The sequence below is a fragment of the Larus michahellis genome, chromosome 4 (assembly GCF_964199755.1).
Source record: "Larus michahellis chromosome 4, bLarMic1.1, whole genome shotgun sequence".
Classification (NCBI taxonomy): Eukaryota; Metazoa; Chordata; class Aves; order Charadriiformes; family Laridae; genus Larus; species Larus michahellis.
The window spans coordinates 63,823,500-63,844,007 of NC_133899.1; the positions used below are offsets into that span (position 1 = coordinate 63,823,500).

General features: G+C 46.6%; 1 protein-coding gene across 1 annotated transcript; it reads left to right on the forward strand.

The window, feature by feature from the left end:
* The first annotated feature begins 327 nt into the window (after positions 1-327).
* On the forward strand, positions 328-20,466 carry PAX9 (paired box 9). The gene is made up of 4 exons (XM_074582439.1): positions 328-412; positions 1,297-1,923; positions 4,274-4,413; positions 19,335-20,466. The coding sequence occupies exons 1-4, from the start codon at positions 409-411 to the stop codon at positions 19,587-19,589; spliced, it is 1,026 nt and encodes a 341-aa protein (XP_074438540.1). The 5' UTR covers positions 328-408; the 3' UTR covers positions 19,590-20,466.
* The last annotated feature ends 42 nt before the right edge of the window (positions 20,467-20,508 follow it).

Sequence of the window (20,508 nt, forward strand, 5' to 3'; positions counted from 1 at the left end):
TAACGGCGGAGACCCAGGTGCCGGTCCCGCCCGCCGGGCAAAGCGGAAGGGCCGCCGGGCGCCGCGCTGTCCGTCATCTCCCCCGGCCATTGGGAGGGCGTCTGGGCGGCGGGGCCGCCCCCGGGGGCGGGCTCGGGGGAGCGGGTGGGCCGCGGCGCCCTGCCCAGCCCCGGCCCTGCCCACGTTGCCCCGAGGTTGAAATGCAGAAGTCAAGGCTCTCTCCTCGGGAAGCAGATTTCCTTGTAGCCTTTTTCCCCCCCTCACGCCCCTGCTTGCCTCCTCGGTGGGGAGCAGAGAGCCTCGGGGGCTAGTGGCAACCGGGAGCGGCCGGGAGGCTGGGAGCCCGGCTCCGGGCGTAGGTCTCCGTCTGGGATTTAGGGCAGCCCCAGAGGTGTCCCGCTCAGAGGAATGGGTAAGTGGCCGGGAGCTGCAGGAGGGTTCAAGTGCTGTCAAGAGAGGGGGAGCACCCGTGCGCCGTCATCTGCCGCCGCCGCAGCTCCCTTATTGACTTTGCTCGTGTTCCTACAAGTTGTAAGAACACGTTAAGGGTCAGGAGCAGGGAAGAGAGAAAAGCTAATGACTGCTCGGTTTATTATTAATGCTATTAGGCGAGTGCGAGGCAGGATCGCAGCCGAGTGGATGGCTGGAGCCTGCGGCACGTTGTATATTATTCCTGACACCGATCTTAGCAGTTAACATTTTAGCACGTTTGTTTTACAGCCTGGTGTAATTGTGCTGTTAAGCGAGAGGCGCTAACAGCACCAGAAACGGTCTTTAAAAAGTTAGTCGCGACTCAGAAGCACCGCGTTGCCCTTGCCTCTCCCAAGATGTAAAAGAATTTCCTCAACTACTTTTCCTTCCTCCCCCTCCCCCAACATCTTCGAAAATGTTTTTCTTTTCTTTTTCTTTTCTTCGTGATCCTTTTTTCCTGTGGCAATAAAGCTGGCTTGTCTGGTGGGGCGATCACGTTTTTCATCTCTGGAATGTGCTTTTTTGGAATATGCTTGATGCACAGTCCGGAGAGCTCTGACATTTGTTGCCACGGGTTTTCTTTTTTTTTCTTTCTTTTTTTTTTTTAATTCTCTTTATTTGTTCTCCCCTCACCCTTGCTTTTTTTAAAATATTTTTTTAAAATTATTTTTCTTCAAATTTGAGAACACCCCGCTACTATAAAGAAGCGTGCGTGGAGTGGCCGGGGGGTCTCCGAGCTGTGACACTTGCCTTGTGACGAGTTCAGACGCCCCCTTCTGAGCCATTCGCCGTGTCCGACGGGTGTGTTTGTGTGTTTGCTTGCAGAACCTGCCTTCGGGGAAGTGAACCAGCTCGGGGGGGTGTTTGTCAACGGGAGACCCCTGCCCAATGCCATCCGGCTGCGGATTGTGGAACTGGCGCAACTGGGGATCAGGCCGTGTGACATCAGCCGGCAGCTCCGCGTTTCCCACGGCTGTGTCAGCAAAATCCTGGCTCGCTACAACGAGACCGGCTCCATCCTACCGGGGGCTATCGGAGGCAGCAAGCCTCGGGTCACCACCCCCACGGTGGTAAAACATATCCGGACCTACAAACAAAGGGATCCGGGCATCTTCGCCTGGGAGATCCGGGATCGCCTGCTGGCCGATGGCGTGTGCGACAAGTACAACGTGCCGTCGGTCAGCTCCATCAGCCGCATCCTCCGGAACAAAATCGGGAACCTGTCTCAGCAGAGTCACTACGAGTCCTACAAGCAGCACCAGCCGCCCCCGCAGCCCGCTCTGCCCTACAACCACATCTACTCCTACCCCAGCCCCATCGCTGCTGCAGGAGCCAAGGTGCCCACCCCTCCCGGGGTGCCAGCCATCGCCAGCACCATGGCCATGCCCAGGACGTGGCCGTCCTCCCACTCGGTGACGGACATCCTGGGGATCCGCTCCATCACAGACCAAGGTGAGGAGGGGGGACAGGGGCCGCAGCTGCAGCCGGGCAGGGCCGGAGCGTTTCCATCCCCTGCTCCTGGGCTCCTTTCTCTCCGAGGGTCGGAAGGAGGTTTCGTGGTTTGCCTCGGGAAAGCTCTCCCATGTTCCCCAGCCCCAGCCGGGCGCTGAGCTTACCGGAGGATGCGCCTGGGGACGCGGGCAGATCGGAGGTCCCGGGGTGGGCTCCAGGCGGACCAGCCAACGGTACAATATCGGCCGTCACCGCTGCCGTTGTGACCCTAGAAGGAGCGACCTCGGCCGCAGGGAACGGCCCGGGCTGCGGCGGCCCCAGGGCCCGGAGGAGCTTGCTCCCGGTCCCGGCCCCGGTCCCGGTGCCGGTGCCGGCCGGGGCTCGCTGCCGCCCCCCAGTCTCAGGCGCCGCCTTGGCGTTACCGAGAAGTCCATTTTCTCTAGTTTTCGCAATCAGGCCAAATTTGCTCCGGCAGGAAGTTCAAATGTCACCTAATTGCTTTCATTCTGGTGCTGTATTTTCCTCCGAAGCGGTGGTCCAGGAAAACGAACCCCCCCTCCCCCAAGATTTGCTTCTTTTATCCCTTCCACCTTCTTTCTGTTTCTCCGCCTGGAAACTGTGTCACGTCTCCCAGCCGCTCGCTACGTTTTGCCGCAAAGAAAGGGACATTTTTTCCATTTCGGTCTCTGCCAGTGAACTAAGAGTGAATGTGGTTAAAACAACAGTCTAAAATAACCTTCGCCTACAGCGATCTCTGTGTCCCACTCTTCCCTCCCAATTAGCGGGGGGGGGACGACTGTGATTTCTGTTTTCATTGCGTTTTAACGGCAACAATCCGGTTCCAGCAGCAAATGCAAATTGATCCTTTAGGCATTGCAGAATAATTTTCCTTTTCTTTTCTCAAAAAGGTAGTGTGGTTTTTCAAGCAATACACACAGGCACACATAAGTATGTTTTATTTATACTCATACTTACAAAAATATATCAGTTTTTGTCCTTCTTTGCCCTCTACTTCACGGTATAAACTTTATCGTCAGACCTCACTGGCACAAAAAAAACGTGTTTCTGAGTCGACTTTAACAAATACAAGCCTGGCAATCTCTGCTCTGTGCTGGGGAGAGGTAGTGTTGGCAATGAACATTAAAAAGAATGAGAACGTTATAATCACATGAGAAATTTAGGTGTTTTTTTTTTTTTTTTTTTTTAGTGAGTTCCTCTTTTATTAACACCACATTGGCAGGCAGGCCGGCCTCTGCCGGGTGCCTCGGTATCTGCCCCGTCTTCCTCAGACCTTGGAGCTGCACACATCTTTCTGTAGCCTTAAAATCTTCCCCCCACCTCTTCCCAGCAGCGAGCCGGGGCTGCCGAGCGGCCGATGCCGCAGAAGGGGGCTGCTCGCCCTTGATTTATAGGATAAACTGACCTTGCTGACACGGAAAGGAAGCCCCTATTCATGGGAAAGTGTGAGATCAGCAGAAAAGGGCGCTAACCGAGAGAGCTCAATTTCTTAAGACAACTTCAGGTTTGTGCCTTTCCCCAGCCTCGCCGAGGGGCCGAGCCTGGTGGTGTCGCGGGGGATCCCGCTCCCACGGCGGCTCCGGCGGCCCCGCAGCCTCCCATGCGGCCTGACGTGGGCTCGGGGACCCCCCTCCCACTCCCGCCACCCCTCCCGGGGCTCCCCGCTGGGGAAGGAGAATTTGCGCGCCTGCAAAACAGCCCGGTATTCCCGTGCCGCAGTTGATGCGCGTGTAAATGACAGGACTTTTATTTTTTTATTTCCTCTTTCTTCTCTTCCTTCCGTTTTCCTTGTATTTTCCTTTCCCTTTTCCTTTTATTATTTTTAAAGTGTCTTTTCGTGTTTTATTTTTTGTTTTCTTGGGTTTTTTTCGTCCGAAACTTTTTTGCAGTCTGGTTTATCTGCAGCCGTGACAGGGTTATTTCTAACAGGGGGTATCGTTTGTCCTCAGACTCGTGCACACACACACGAGACGATTCCCGTACCCCTCTCCGTTAGCAGATCCCGGGGAACAAATACCGGGAAGAGAGGGCAGCTCCGTCCAGCTGTGAAGGGACGCGGGGACGAGCGATTCTGCCAGCTCCGGGCGCGGCTGGCGACCTCTGCCATCAGCTGCGCGGAGGGACCCGACTCCCTTCTCCCGCCGGATCACCCTCTCCAGGGGCTCCCCGGAGGCTCGACGAGGTGTAGCGGGCGAGAGGGACAGGCTTCCCCTATGCTCTGCCCCACTGACTGCGTCCCGTGGGGAGAGGGAGCCGTCTCCAGCCCGGAGCGAAGTCCTCCGCATCCCTATCCCAGCCTCTAACTCCCTTTCCCCGCCGTGTTTCCCAGCAGTGAGCGACACTTCGCCTTACCCTAGCCCCAAGGTGGAGGAATGGAGCAGCCTGGGCCGAAACAGCTTCCCCCCCCCGGCCCAGCACGCCGTGAACGGGCTGGAGAAGAGTTCCCTGGAGCAGGAGGCCAAGTACAGCCAGGTAAAGAGAGAGGGGGGTGATGGCCGTGATGCACAGGGCCTCTGAGCTCGGCCGCGGGCTTGTGGCCCTGCGGCTCTCGGTGTGGAGCCGGGGCCGGTTTTGGTTTGCAAAACGAGTCCGCCAAGACGGGCGACGTCGGGAAAGAGCCCGGCTCCTTCCTCTGCTCTTCTCTCCGCTCCCTCCCTCGGCACGGCCGCCGCAGCCCCCTCCGGCAGCCGCCAGCCCGCCTTTCTCCCGGCTGAGAGGCTCCCGGCGGGCGGAGGGCTGGCGGGGCGGGCAGCTTCCAGCATCCCGGTCGCCCCGGGCTCCCGGCGCTGCCCCCGCCGCGGCGGCACAGCCTTCCCGGCAGACACCCGAGAATCGCCGCGCACCGGCTCCCGCCGGCTGCCTGCTCTGCCCGCCCTCCCTTCCAGCCGCCCGGCCACCGGACCCCGCCGCGCCGCCCACCGGGGCTCTGCCCCCGGCCCGGCCCCGAGCCCCCGCCGGGCCGAGCTGCCCCGGGCCCGGCCGTGTGAGCGGGTACGTCCCGCCCGCCGCCCTCGTACAGCGCCTTTCCCCCTGTCCACAGCGTGCTCTGCAGGCAGGGGAATAATTTGAAAATGAGGTGTAATTGCTTCCTACATTAAGCATTTTTAAACGCTTAAGTAGACGGCGAATTTCCTACATTTTAATTACAACACAATATAACTGTTACTTAATAAATCTCTGTCTAAATCTTTGTACTTGCTAATCAAATCCCATGCCAGGAGAACAGCTATAAAAGGCTCAACTGTTACTAGTTGGGAAGGCACAGGTTTTGAAAACTTTTCTTCCGTGTGATGGAGACATTTCAAAACGTATCACAGGTCTTTCAGACTGTGATTTCCCTGCCCTTCGTTTATTATGCTTATAATGAAGTTGAGGAAAATCCGTGCTCTCTGTTTAGCGTGTTCCCATTCAGAGACAGAGGGTTTGGACATATTTTTCGAGTTCTGTGTCTGTCTTTGGATTCCATGTTGAGGAGACTTTTATAGCTCGGATTTGGTGCTGAGAGTAGCTGAATTAGACCTTTTCAAACCTAAGATGTGGAGCGCAAACTGCGGGAACGCTTGCAAAGTGGTGAATGAGGCAGGGTGGGAAATATCGTGGGCCCCAAAGATGAACAACCACTTTATTCCATATGTTGCCTTACAAACAATATACCGACCTTAACCCTGTCATATTTCTTTTGTATTACATTTTTCTATCATCCCATTATTATTCTGTTCATTTCATATTACAAACAACGAGCAATGTAGTATAGACATGACTGTACGGTTAAAGACAGAATTAGAGTCAATATTCGTCCTTCCACAATTTTCTTTAAAAACGAAACAAATAAAGTGCTAGCAGCCTTAGTTAAAATGATGGAAATAGCTTGTCATTATTCTGTAAAGAACAGCTGTGCTGCGGCTGCGTTGTCTTAGGTTCCAAGCTGGGCCTTCTGCACACAATTCTGCTGTGCGGGATCCGGCTCAAAGGCTATAAACCATCGCCTCTGTTGGAATCTCATTTACCTCAGCACACGTGTTGAGCAACAATGTTATGTATATCAGGTTATTTTCAATGCTGGTGTTGGAAACTATTTTTTATCTTTTTTTTTTTTCACTCTATATATGCTTTCATCTTCATAATACATCACTGTTCTACTGTCAATACCAGTCTGAAAGTGTTGTCCAACCTTAAAGATCACCTGATATATGTCATTTAAACATATTCACTATTTAAAAATGGAGCAAATTGCTATTAATAAAATGGAATTCATTTATCAAAAGACTTTGTCCAGACAGTTTAAAAGGGCAGAAAAGCTAAAAAGTATTTATCAGAAAGGTCCTTTTCAGAACCCTGCTCACTAAAAGAAGATACAGAGGAGATTCCCCCCAGGTCCTTCCCCATAACAATATGGTTAAATAGAATTTGGCTTTGGAAAGGAACGTATAGACCAGTCTGTTCATGTAGTATTCAGACTTGTTTACCAGAGAATTAATCCACATATACATTAATTGCTTCATCTGTCACAAGTTTACTGCCTTGCTAATTTAGAATGTATTCAGAGAAAGTTCGTGTCAAGTCAGGATGTGGAGATGTGATTTTTTGCAGTTTTTGCAACATTCTTTTTGCCAAAAGATCTGTTCCAACCAGGTGCAAAGTGAAATTTATGAACTGAATTCTTGCCGCATGTAGCACTGACTTATGCAGTGAGTGACAGTAAAATACTCTGATGTTCCTAGATCTTTACATAGTCTCTTGCAATGTGTCCTGCTTGGCGTGTAAATAGGTGAGCAAAGGACAGTAGAGAACGTTGGCTCATTTGTACGGATCTAGCGAATGGGTATCTGGAAAGGTGGAAAATGGGGAAGCCACAGTCATGATTTCTGTGCCAGGAGGACTACGGTGAAATAGACTCTGTCTTTGGACTTCAGGGTGCTCTGTCTTTGGACTTCAGGGTAAATGCTGTTTTCCTCGTCTCCTTTGGGCAAAGCTTATTACAAAAGCTGGGTCTTAAGAAGGCAGGCAGCTGATTTCCTCCAGAGAAGAGAAGCGACTGTTCTGAAATATTCCAGTTTTATGTCTGTGTTACCAAAGTCAGCAGCGTCCACAAGAGGAGTAGAGCAGCAGGGAATCGAGCGTGCCTGTTTTACTTAGGCTTTCCCATTACACAACAGGAGCAGAGGGAATGTGCTCTGAAGCGCAGTAACAAAGGATTTTGTGTGAGCGATAGGGAATTCTGCTGTTTCCAGTGAATGTCAGCTATACATTTTAAGCATTAGCAACATTCAAAGTTCACCTGTCCACAGCCTGCAAATAGCTCCATAGTTACTAAGCGCGTGAAGGACTTGTTCCCCAGCTTTAGTCATGGAAGATAATAGTATACTTCTCAAGAAATCCCCTGGAAACTCCCCCTGCATGAGGAAGACTAGAAGAATTGAGCCCAAAGAACAAGGTCTTCTGCGCTTTTAAAATATATTTATTTGATCCCTCCTTTTAAATTACATGCATTTATTTTAACGCACGGGGTCCTGTAGGCTTTTTTCAGGCGAAGCTCTTGTTGACTTCCCAGACTTGTCAGCCAGCAGCCAAGGCTGATCTCTTCCACGGGTTTGAACGGCTGCGTTTCACCCCTTGTCCCATGCATCAGTGGGAATTCAGCCTGAGAAAAGACTCCACAAAAGAGGCAGGAAGACTTCACATTTTTGCCTCAGCAATACGCAGTCACACTCATTTAACACGAAGCTGAACCTCTGGATGTAGAAGATTTTTTACTTTAAGCATTATGAATTTCTTGATGTCTCTGGGGCCTTTGTTTGCGATGTTCTTTGGTATTTGGGTTTGGGGAATTGAAAGCTCTGCCTGCCAGACTGTGATTCTGTACCAAATGTTCCTTGGGAAATCACAGAGATGCCTTGTCAAGTTTCTATTCATTTTTAATTACCTGATGTCCCAATCTGTCGTTTATACATAAGCAATTGCATTGTATTTTCCTGGTGCATCATATTCACAAATTTGTCATACCGCTTTGCAAACAGGGCGACTGTGAATCAGAGAAACTGAAAATAGATTTTTCTGAGAGCTTGGCAGTTTTGGGTCATACACATTTCATACAGAGCTCAGTAATATTGCCGTGTTTATCCGGAGAGGCACATTTAATATGGTGTTGGGGGAATGGCTTCTACAGATAAGTACATTATTAATACAAAGGATGAATATTGTGAGTATTTTATGCATTATGCAGATTATACCGACAGCTGCATTAAGAAAAAAAAATAGCTGAAATCACTTGAAATAGAAACCCATTTGTACCCTGCATTTGAAATGAAAACATTTAATAAATACGTATCATATTTAAAATGCAGTTTTCAGACATCTGATGCTTGTGACTTTCTGGACTAACGTCATGGATATGCCAACTGCAAAAATTGTGGTCTGTATTTACACATGTATGAAAATGCAGACATATGTCTATACGATTTGTTGAGAGGCAAATAGCTTTGGAAGTATTTTTTTTTTTTCAGAAATATTTTCTGTGTGCATTGCAGGGAAGCAGATGTGCACATTGCCAAAGGGAGCTGATATTCATTAACGGGGAAAAAAACTTGTAACTGGGGTCTAAGAGCAAGCGGTTACTGCAAACTGTCTGGAAAGGGTGAGCTATTTGGAGGCCTGATCCCAAATCTACCGGAGTTGCTGAAAACATTCCTTCTAATTCAGAAGGGCTTGTGAACGTGATTTGGGTGAAGTCTTCCTCTGACGTACTGGGCAGACCCCAAAGCAGCAACTGCTTCACTTCTGTCTCAGCTGAACTTCATCAGTTAGTGGCTTGAGTTTTTGGCTTTTCTGGGGTAGCAGTCCCTGTCCCTTGGTTGTGCTCTGATTAGGGGTGATGAGCGGCCTGTGCTTACAGCACGTAAAGGGAAGGCTCCACTTTAGGGCAAGTGATCGCAAATAATTGTGGGTGCAATCCTGGACAATTATTTGCGCAGAAAACGTAGGCATTGTAAATATTTAGTTCCTGATCTTTGATTGTAGATGAACAATGAACTGTATATGTGGTGACCGAAGCATCTGTAATTGCTTTTATCTGCAGTGCTTAGAACCCACACCATGTGGTAACTTCTTTGGAAATACAATGAAAATGTAACCTGAAATGTTATGGCCAATTACACGACCCTCCTACGCAGATTATTTATTGAAAAAAAAAAAAAAAGATCAGATTACTTATTTGGCATCTTATATTCTAACTCAGGATTCAGGCAGTTGGATTCCTGCTATGGGTCCGTGCAAAATCCATTAGTGATAAAGGTCCGTACCTTCCTGCTCCTCACTCGTACCCAGGGGGAGGGAAGGTGTTGAGGAGTGGTGCTTATTTGCTCTCTGGCTGTAGTACCTAGCAGAATCGTTAGCAAAGTTCCTGTCTGGTGCAGGGGTTCAGACCTTGGCTTGGGGACTGTCTGGTTCCGTGTCCCTCTCATTAGGATCTCCAGACCAGTGCCTGCTATTAAAATACTGTCACTAAGACAGCTTGCTCGAGGTCTAGGCATCCGTGTCATTGCATGTTGTGGGTGAGGGGCATGAGCTGATCCCACTACATGCACCCGATTCCTTCCCAGGTGATCTGGATGGCACCCCATTCGAACCCCATTTGTGAGACCTGCCTCTTACTGGCCACCTGCTTCCACGGCCAAAACACAGTGCCCTGCCCACCAACCCACATGGCTTCAGGGCACTCCACCCGGACGAAAATAATAAAGAAAGTCAGAGAGGTGAGTGAATGGTATAATGACACTCCAACTGCACTCTGAGCACCCTCTGCTCAAAGGGCCCCAACCCGCCAGGAGCTCTGCCATGACAAACAGGACCAGGGAGCGAAAAGCGAGAGTGGTGGGAGAAACCTATCACAGCCAAGGAGCAGAGTGCCAGGGGCAGGGGGATTAGATAGGACTTGATCTGTTCAGCCTTCTGGTGCTTGCAGTAGAGTGGGAGGTAGATAAAGACTGTATGGTGTGTTTGAATTTGTCTGTTGTGGCAATTTATCAGCTCTTAGGAATTGCCTACATAACCGAGTCACAATGATGATGGGCATTCAATAATCCACGGGCTGTGATTTCACCCTCATTAATTTACCAGCTTCCCAGTAATTGCCTCTGCAGCATCAGAGGTTTGTCAGACAAAGGGGACCGATGTTTTGTCTCTCCTCCCTGAAGAGGACAAAGTGGGGACTTTACCAGTTTGACCCCATATTTGCCCAGCTTCTAGCCATCAAGAATCCCTTTGATGTCTCTCTGTCCATAATGTCTCCTTCTTCCAACCTCAGTTTAATTTAAATAACATCGTATTGAAATTTCAATATATTGTTAACTGTATTATATTAAGAAGGCATTTTTCATAGAACTTTTTGCTAATACTTGTAGTTTTAACCATTAGCGTAGAAAGACCAAATATTTATTCCCTTCAGTGTATTTGCTTGTGTAATGTTCATGCCCTGCCCAACTCCAGATTTTGCCAAAATAGCAAGAGGGAATTATTGTGCAAATCTGTTCTAAAACTATGGGAATTTGTTGTTAGTTCCTACTCCAGGGAGTTTGCTTATGTGGTATGATTTCTTTCTGAACTTTCCTTTTCTTCTTTTAAGCACGGGATATCTGTCTAAGGGAGACTCAAGTTGTGTCTTTGTCACCAAAATTAAGCTTTGTGCTTGCAGCAAAGAGAGTTTGTGTTCACTCCAGTTGTGAGGCTTGTTAAATAATAGAATATAACCCAAGACCCAGCATCTTCACTGGGAAGGCAGTGACTTCCATTTATATCATCCTTTCTAAACTGGAGTATGAATGGGAAGCAACCATTCAGTGAACATACAGACCTTGCACAATAATCTACGTTTGGGAGACATTTTGGGTGGACATACTAGAGTGTGCCATAAGTGGTAGATCTCATTTCACTGTGAAAACCGTCTAAACCCATCCCTTTTCTGCAGAAGCATTGGAAACCCCTGCTGCCCCCTTTTCCCTCGGAGTGCGCTTAGGTTTTACAACAACCCCTGTCTGCCTTGTCTCCATCGGGCCTTTTTCTCCTACCTCTCTTTTCCTCGGTTGTTTTCGTAGTGGATTCCTCAGCCTCTGAGAAAGAGGTTTGGTTTTTTTGTTGGTTTTTGTTTTTTTTTTTTTTTTTTTACTTTTGTTTCCAGTGTAGTTTGTTTTGGAAAAGACATAAAATGCCCCTGGCTCCTTTAGGAAAGGATTGGTGGTGGTGTGTAAATTGAAGTTACTATTACTATTTCCAAAAGTGGGTTTTTATTTCCCAGAAGAGGCCAAGATTTAAAATTTGATAAGAAAATATAATTAAGAGTGATCTTGATGCATGTCGCAACTATAGTTAAAACACTCATTTGATATTATCTGATTTCTGTGTTATTCAGTGCAGCTGGGGATGCCTATAAGTAAAGGAAACAACTTTAAGTTAATAAAAAAGCACGTTAAACACGGGGAATGGGATCCGCTCATTATTAAGGGAATGAACATTATTTTAGAAGGAAGTAGCATGATTTTCTCATGCAGTGCATTGTAATGCATTTAATTTAGTAACAGGAGAAAAAACTGTAAAGAAAATGACATCTTTGTAAGAGACAGGGTATAGGATTGGGTAACTAATTACGTTTGGAATTTTAAAACACTCGAGCATGCAAATAACTTTTTTTTTTTTTAAATTGTGACTTCAACTAAAATATCAGCATTGCTTTGTGTGACTTACAGTGAAAGAGAAATATTGTAATTCCCTATTCTTGAAAGGTCTCTTCCCGTTTTTTGAAGCTCAATCTTCTGGGAATCAACCCAGTTCAGCTGAGCACAGACCTACTGTAAACCCCTTGCCCGTGTGTTATTTTAAAAGCTCCTCAACTCCGGTGTATTATGGCTGTCCAGTCTTCCTTGAAAATAAAGGCAGGTGTTACAAAGTAATGTCCTACCTACAGAATGTCCCCCCTTCTGTACAAGTTTTTTTGATTGTCAAAATTATTTAATGATAATGTACTCACTTGTCAGAGTCTGTTCTATTCTCTTCTGCTTGTGGTGAAATTAATAGAAAATTGCAGGGGAAATATGTTCAGAAAAAGAAGTTCCTTCGTCTAAGAATATGGATACGTGGTCTAATATGAGCTATGGAAAGATTTTTGCAAGATTTTTCCAGCATTGTAAAAAGACAGCCAACACTAGTTTGTAGGGTCAGCTCTGACTAGGTTATTCACATACAGCTTAGCAATTTTATGACATTTTTCTTAAAAAGATTTTTAATGAAAAATGGTATCATAAACTGGAGAAATTTACTCAGTGCTGACTTTTGTAATCCTTCTTCTCTAGGTAACCCCGACTTACCTGTGTGGGCACGTTAATTTTAGTGGGACGCTGATCTGAATGAGTGTTTGTAAGATCATGTAATTTTTCCCATTGATGCTGAAGTACTGAATTCAGCTTCAGAATTAAGCTGTAATTTACTTAAATACAAGTTCTACCGAACTATTATTTGAAATTATTCACTTTAAAACCTGAAAAGAAACATAGGTGTATTACTTACATCTTTAGGTAATGCCCTTTCCCTAAATGAGATTTCCATTACAGGCCTGCTGCTGATGTTTTACTTGGAAAATTTGTTTACTCTTCCCTTGGGATCTCATATGTTGGTTTGATTTATAAATCATCTTCAACCTCCAATTAAAAAGGGAGATTTAGCATGTTTGCTTCCTTTATGTTTGCAGTTTGTGTTTGATTGCTCCTAGTCCTGTTGCCATAACCTTTTTGACTGATTATGTGCATGTCGCTAAAAACATGAGATATCCTCTGGGTTTTTAAGGTAGTTTGCCCTTCTTGATTGAAGGACTAGATATTCACCTCTGCTCCCTGCTACGCTTTTCCCTTGCTGTGGAAAAAATGGCTTCTCCAGTAGCCACTTTGCGCCTGCGTTTTCAGGACATTCAGAAAAGATTCAGCCTTTCCAGAAGCTGTTTATGTTTTTCATTTTGAAAAACGAGCAGCGAGAGGAGCTCCGGTAGCGTCTCTGCAGCTCAAGCTTGCTGCCAGCCCTCCACTTTGCTGGGGAGCTGCCGCTCTCAGTCAACTCAGAGGTTGTCATCCCTCTGCAGATTTGTTTCGTTTGCTCTCGGGGAAAGGCCCCGTGCTGAAGGATCAAGGCAACGCGCTGAGCTTGCTGATCCAAGGACAGAAAGGACTCGTTCCATCCAAGTCAGTGTTAGAATTGAGAAATCCAAATGAAACAGCAACGTTATTCACCAGAGGTGTGTTCCCCAAGTCTTGACACAGGCTGAACTTCTGCTGATTCCAGCAGGGGAGTTTCGGCTGAGTCACTGTCCAAGCTCATTAGGGCTGGTGAATTAGGTAACTCGAGCTTGAAGACGATGTTGTTTCTCCAGAAACACTTTTTTTTTTTTTCCTAGATATTTAGAATACTTCTACAAAACATAGACTCTTAGTCTACAAAACATACACTCTTAGTCTATGCAATAAATTATCTATTTAATAAAATACTGTAACAACTACATTACAACGGGCAAGTGATTCAAATAATTGGACACAGTAACTTTAAAATAAGAAGAATCATTTACATTCTTTTGGACACTTACTTTAGATTTAGACTGTAAAACTGAGGTGGCATCCACCTCTGGCACCAAACCTGCTCTTGGTTTTATTGGTGTAAACCTGAAATGAGATCATTTGCATTATTGCTGTTAGTAATAACTAACATAAAATGCAGATCTGTGATTCTGCATGCTATTTCTGAGAAAATTTAGGTGACTCTGGGTCATTTTCTGAAATATTTAGAAGCCACACGGGAACAGATCGCAGGGAGAGGGTCTAATTTTGATACTGAGAGAACACATAGCCAGCAAGAAAAAGGCAGAGAAGGAAAAGTAGAGAAGGGGGTGAAACAAAATGAAATAATACCAGTTAATTACAATATAGAATTTGGATTTATACCATGATGCTTGAAAGTGGAACCTAGCTTGTGTGTTTCTCTGGTATTAACATGAGCAAGGCAGAAAAAAAAAGAGTCAGGTACTTTGTCTGACCTGGATTGATGGGGAAGTTTGTCCAGAAAGCTTGTACCCTGTCTCCTTACCATGCAGGAGAGAGGAGACTGAAGCTGTATGACACATTCTACCAGCATAACCTTCGTAACAGAAATCAAGGTGTGTGTGGAGGTTACCTCTGGTTTGGAGAGGAACTGTTATGACTTTTAGGAGTCCAAACAGCTAATGGAAATTACTTGTTCCAAAGACAATCCCACATAAGCTTGGTTCTAGACTTGGTTTTTTCCACCCACCCCCTCTATGTTCCAAATACCAAACAGACTGAAAACTATAATGACAACAAAAGTCTTCCCCTGTTAGTATAGTACCTAAAGCGTCTAAAACTAAAAATTCCCTCTGTTAAAACTACTGAACCAACTCCTTCACTGGCGAAAATACATGCCGTCCATTTGTTTCAGCAGCATCATTTTATGTGACCTAAAGCAAGACTTTATGTCCACCTTGGCTTTGAATTCTGCCCTGGATATTAATTTCACTGGCGCTGGTGCGTATCAGCAGTAACTTGGCAGAAAGGCACCAGACCCAACTTGTAATCCTGACCCAGCCACTGTTTTGCAGGTGTCTTTGTGAGAACATGTGTAACTGAACTGGTGAATTGGTGAGAAGTTGTGTGTTCTAGGTTTTGGACACCACTTGAAAATTTGGAAATACTTATTGCATCAGTTGCCTCAAAACCTTGATAGAAGCAGCAACTCGGACCAAATGTTTCTCTGTGGTCTTTGTAGAAGCCGGACACTAAGCACTTTCAAACAGGAACCCTTATCACTTGCACAGCAGAGGTTCTAGTTCACTTAGGACGACATGTTTGTTTGTTTGCTTTAAAAAATTAGATTTCCCTTGAAAAGCAATGGTTTAAATTAAGGAAAAAAAATATTTATAAAACTTAAAAGCCAGGTTCAAGAAGCTCTGCACTTAAAACATGTTTTAAGGGTTTTAAAAATCCATAAACACCATGGGGTTCTCGCACTCCTAATTATGAATGTTTAGATTTTGGCGTTCATTTCCTCTGATTGAAATACTGCAGGATGAATTATTCGTCCAGTATATACAGGGTCATGGAACTTAATCTCCTCCATTTATTTTAAGTGAATGTCATGTTTGTAAAACGTGCCAGATTGACAGACAAGATTCAACCCTTCTGATAACCTACACATTGTACCTAAAGCCGTTTCGAAGTAAAAACTCTTGTGGTTAAAATTATTGAGTCAAGTCCTTCACTGATGAAAGTCAGAGATGAAAAATCAGTTTTGTTTTGTTTCTTTTTTAAGCAGCATAGTTTTAAGTCGCATAAGGTGAGGTTTTCTCTGTCCCCTCAGCTTTAAATTCGGATCAGAGGAGGCATCTGGCTGCTCTGCGGGGATGGCTGAAACCTCCCCTGAAGCAGAGGCACGCTCTGTGCTGGACCAGTCCTTACCCATCCCAGTGCCTCCTGCTTGGCTGGCTGCAGGCATCCACATCAACATGGTTTTGAGTGGTAAAGCTTTGTAGCACTGGAACTAAAATAAGAATGATTCATTAAAGTCAACGAGGCAGCGACAACAGCTTTCCAGCACTGGTGGCCTCTGGCAGGTTGCAACTGGCGGTCCCTACACAACTGCCTCCACGTCCTGCCCTCCGTAGTTAGGGCAAGATCTTTCTCACATTCAAAATAGTTAGACACTATAAAAAGATCAGTTATCTCAGCTGCAATTTACCTGAAAGGTGGTGGTGGTGGGGTAAGGTGAAAGGGTTGTTCTGTCTGTTATAAATCAGAGTAGGTATTCTTCTAAATTCAGCTTTTACAAAAAACGAGCAAATCTTTAGTCAAGTCCCATTTGTTTTATCAGTAACAACCCAAGTAGCACCTCCAATGTAATCCAGTAACAAACCATTAATTTCCATTCATTAATTTCCAATCTCCATTAATTACAGTTCAGAGATTTTCATTTTACTTCGTGCCATAAGGCCACACAACGATAAATAGAAGTGGCGGAAAATATATACATTAGATTAAATATTCATCAACAATGCCTTAGTTAATGCGAGCTGTTCAGGAGCTCAGATTTGCCCCAAATCATGCAAAAAGTGCTCAGTTTCTGTTTGCTGAGAAACCCCTGTCGGCCTTGTCTGTAGGAGATGCAGGAGGCCAGGACATGGACTCAAGGATCGGTGGGTCAGCAAAGAGGTGGCTTGTTGGCACATTGCCTGGCACAGATCTTGCCTGTGTCCCACTAGCACACAACCAGGCTCTGCCCCAGCGCGAGGTCAGGCAGGGAACAGCATGGACAAGGCCACGCTGTTTCTGGCAGAAGAGCGGAGAGCCATAGGGCTGGGTATTGCATGGCGCTGCTCACCCTCAGGGCCAAAGGATTGGCCCTGGTCTGTTTTATTTAAATGTACAGACACATTCATCAGCTCCAGGGACTTTTTTTGCTCGGACACAGCGTTAGTACATAGCAGGAAGTCATTTATTGAGGACAAAAATTTGCGTTTCTCACAGGTAGCACTACCCGTGTACTCTTGGGTGGGGTGGGGAGAGGTGCTTGGCAACGTGATTGCATCAAGCAGTATTTCGCCTTGGCATAATGCAGCACTATGCACAACTTGGAAGGATGCATTTACAGTCTTATTCTTTCTCAGATGAAATGTTGTTAGAACATTTGCCTTTTCTAAAGAGCTCTAAGAGGAAGTGCCAGCAGCTGGAGAGCATCCTAGAGCATCCTACAGCATGGCAGTCTGTACAGCATACAAGAAGCATTTTCTCTTCTCTGTGGCAAATGAGGACTTTGGCTTTTCCCAGTCACATGTGGTAGAGGGGAGCAATGACAACACAGGAGGCTGAAGGGACATGTTCCTCCTCTGTGGCCTAGGAGGAACCCTTTAAAAAGTACAGCCAAGGTTCATGGGACATGGCCATTCATAGTGAAGAATCCTACTTAAAACGGGGCTTCCAGGCACATCCTTGAGCCCACTGCTTGGTACCAGCCTGTTTGGGAGTGGGCAAGCCTGGAGAAGCAGGGTGGCCTCGCAGAGTCCAAAAAAACCTCTTCTGAGCCACAGGGGCTGTAGATTTGTGCTCCCACAATGGCTATGAGACTCTTCAGGGACTTGCCACTGGTCTTTTCTCCTTTTCTCCTTCCAGCAGCCCTTTGGGGTTTCTGTAGTTGTTCTCTTTGCAGGATCCCTTTGGGTTGCGGCTCTCGATGTCCCCGTGTAACAAAACGGCTCAAATGGCTTCACTGCCTCTGCAAAAAGCTTTTTGTTGCTGTTTGTTAGAAAAAACAGAGGTGTGCTCTCTTCTTGTTTCACATTCTTCTGAAAAGCACTTTACACCGTGGAATAGGCAGGGAGCTTGGAGAACAGCAGCTTTTTAGGGCTTGCCACACTTTTTATTTTCCAGTAAATTCAGTGAAATAATTTTCCATGTGATTTAAGAAGTGTGCTAATTTACAGTGCAATTATTTGAAGGTTTGTATTAATTAGCATTGTTGCAAACACTGATATTTGGAGCTGAGACTAAAGTCTAATTCTGAGACACAGTAGGGGACGTGTAATTGGAGTTGAAGGTCAGGTCACATATTTGGATTTTCAAAAGAATAAGGCAAGTTCAGCTTCAACAAAGTGTTTATGGATTTGGAATGACAATTATGTTGCTGCTGCAGCTGTATGTTTTGTACTAATTAATATACCTATTGGAGGCTTGTGGATGGGATCCCGTCACTGCCTCCTGCTGTTTTAGATTGCTGTACATGTTTATATTGACTCCAGCGGGATTACTGCTTGGTTTCCCAAGTGGCCACGGGAGGATAGTCCAGCCAGTGGAACTGTGAGTTACACTGGTAGGAAACTCATGAGCCTGAAACCCGGCCAGTGCCGCGATGGAGGTAAATACTGGAAATTTAGGCAGGTGCAATCCAGTCGGGAATCAAACAAGTGAAATGTAACCTCATGTGAAGTTTTAGCAGAAACAAAAAAGTCTATTCCATTTTTTAACTCTGCACTATCCAGGTTAGGTCTGGTTCTGCCAGGTGAGTAAAATTGGCAGATGCTACATGATTTGCTGAATCAATACCTGTTCTTTCATATTCAGATAGAAAATATTTCTGGGAAAAAATACCACCCCAAATCCTAAAACACAAACACTACAAAAATTGAAACTTAAGCAAGATAAATGATCCTGGTTTGTACCTGTTCTGCTGAAGAAGCATTTACAGGGTGTGAAATAAACCACCAAACACTTTTTATTTAAATAAGGAGTAATTCATTGTGAAATCCTACCATGGCAGACTGAAGGACTCTCCCTTCTCTATTTAAATAGAAACCCTTCTCCCCAGCCTACGGAAGGACCTAGGAAAATAGCTTGCAGGAAAGGACCCAGCCCTGCGATTGTTTTGTGCACAGAAGCCCTATTGAAACCGGGAGAAGCTGTGAGCAAAGAACATTTGCAAGGTTATATCCCAAGTACCCAGAAAACAGATTTATTTTTTTTTTTAAAAGACACCATCGATAATCATAATACTGCTACAGTTCTGACTCATGCTCTGAGCAAACAGTTACCAAAGAGTTTAAGACGTTCCCACCTCCCCCAGCTGCTTGTTACCTCTCCGCTCCGGGGAGCATTGCTCCGGGATCTGTGCCCACGCCTGCCCGCTGCAGCTCAGGGCTCAGCCCTCCCTCCTTCAGGGCTGGGGTAGATGAGGCGCTGGGACGGATCCGTCTCTCCTGCCGCCGGTACGGCCACGGTTACTGCACACCCAGCGTCAACTGCCACAGTGCTACCTGCCAGGGCCCAGCCACAGTGGCCAACACCCCATGGGAAATTTGGGAAAGGTGGGTAAATGTTACAGCCCACCCCCTCCAACCCATGGGACTCATTGCCATGAGGATGAAGGTGCTCAGCGAGAGAGATGGGACAAACTCATCACAAGCACCTCCAGCAGCGGCGCTCTCAAACGTGATGTTTAGATGCAACCATGGGCTTCAGGAGTCCCTGAACAGCAGCTTGTGGGAAGGCAGGTGTACGGCGGGGGGCTCGGCGGCTCCTGCCCTGCTCCTGGGGTATGTTCCCTAAATGTCTGCTGCTGGTCCCTATCAGGGCCAGGCTGCTGGGGGAGGTGTACAGGGCTGATGTGGGGTAGCTGGTCTTAAAAGCAAAGCACAAGTGGGGCACTGCGCCCCTGAAATTTAGGGGAGTGGTTATGGGGCTCTCTGGGTGTCCTCACTGGCCCCGGTTCTTGTACAAAGCCCCAGCAGCATCTGAGGGCAGCTTCTTTTATGGCAGACCCGCTGTGTCTTACTCTGCTAGAAACATTTTTCCCTTTCCTTTCAGGCACCCAACGGCCTCCCGGCTGTCAGCAGTTTCGTGTCAGCACCAGCCATGCCTCCCTACGCCACACCAGCCCAAGTGTCACCTTACATGACGTACAGCGCCGCTCCGTCCGGCTACATGGCGAGCCACGGCTGGCAGCACGCTGGAGGCACCCCGCTGTCCCCTCACAGCTGTGACATCCCCGCCTCACTGGCGTTCAAGGGCATGCAGACGGCCAGGGAGGGCAGCCATTCAGTCACAGCCTCCGCTCTCTGATGCAGGAGCCGGTCCAGGACCACCATGAGCCCGCTGGCTTGGTTGTCCCCTGAGCCTGGCTCACGGACTGCTCTCTTCGTGCCAGCGACACCTGGCATTTCTCCTCGTGACTTGTCTGCCATGAGGCTTTTGGGATTGAAAGAGCTGAAGACAACATCAGAAACTGAGAGAAGCGTGGTGTTGCGCTCTTTAAGTAAAGACCTTGCGTCCCTCAAAGGGCTCGTGGAGCCTTGTCCCACTCTCTCCTGGTCAAACCACAAGTATTTATTCTTAATCATCACAGACTTTCTAAATGTGCAATTGTTATTGAGATTTGTGTAAAAATCAATAAAGAAAAATCACGACAGAAAATTCTGCTATGCCTCGAATCAGCAAATGTGGCTAATTGGGAGGTGTTTGCCGATTGCCTAGAGAACAGCCCTTTCGTCAACAAGGTTATACAATCCACTGCTATTAAGAGATCACTTTTTGGTTGTTTTGTTGGGTTTTGGTAATCAAATATAGAACCAAGGCAATAGGTGTCTCTCCGATTCTTCCGGCATGTCGCCATCGTCAGGCAGTAGTAATACCTTTGTGTTTTTATCCATTTGTAAATATAGGCTTTTGACAGCATTTGTTTTCACCTTCCAATACATTTATTTCTACTTTTTTTTTTTTTTAAGTTAAAAATGTGACTTTCTAGCTATTTTCTGTGTCTTTGCGTGCTGGGGTGATAGCTGCAGGGGATGAGGTTTAGGTAAAGGTTTTTTCACCGTGTTTTTGTGCCTACAGTGGAGGCTTCAGCATTTCACGAAATACATACCGTTATCTCTAGCAGAAGATTCAAAAGCAGAAATCCAGGCAAGTAACTCTCCCCAGCTATACCAAGCCTCCCAGATTCATGAAACACCACATGTGTGTGAAGTGTACAAACAGAAAT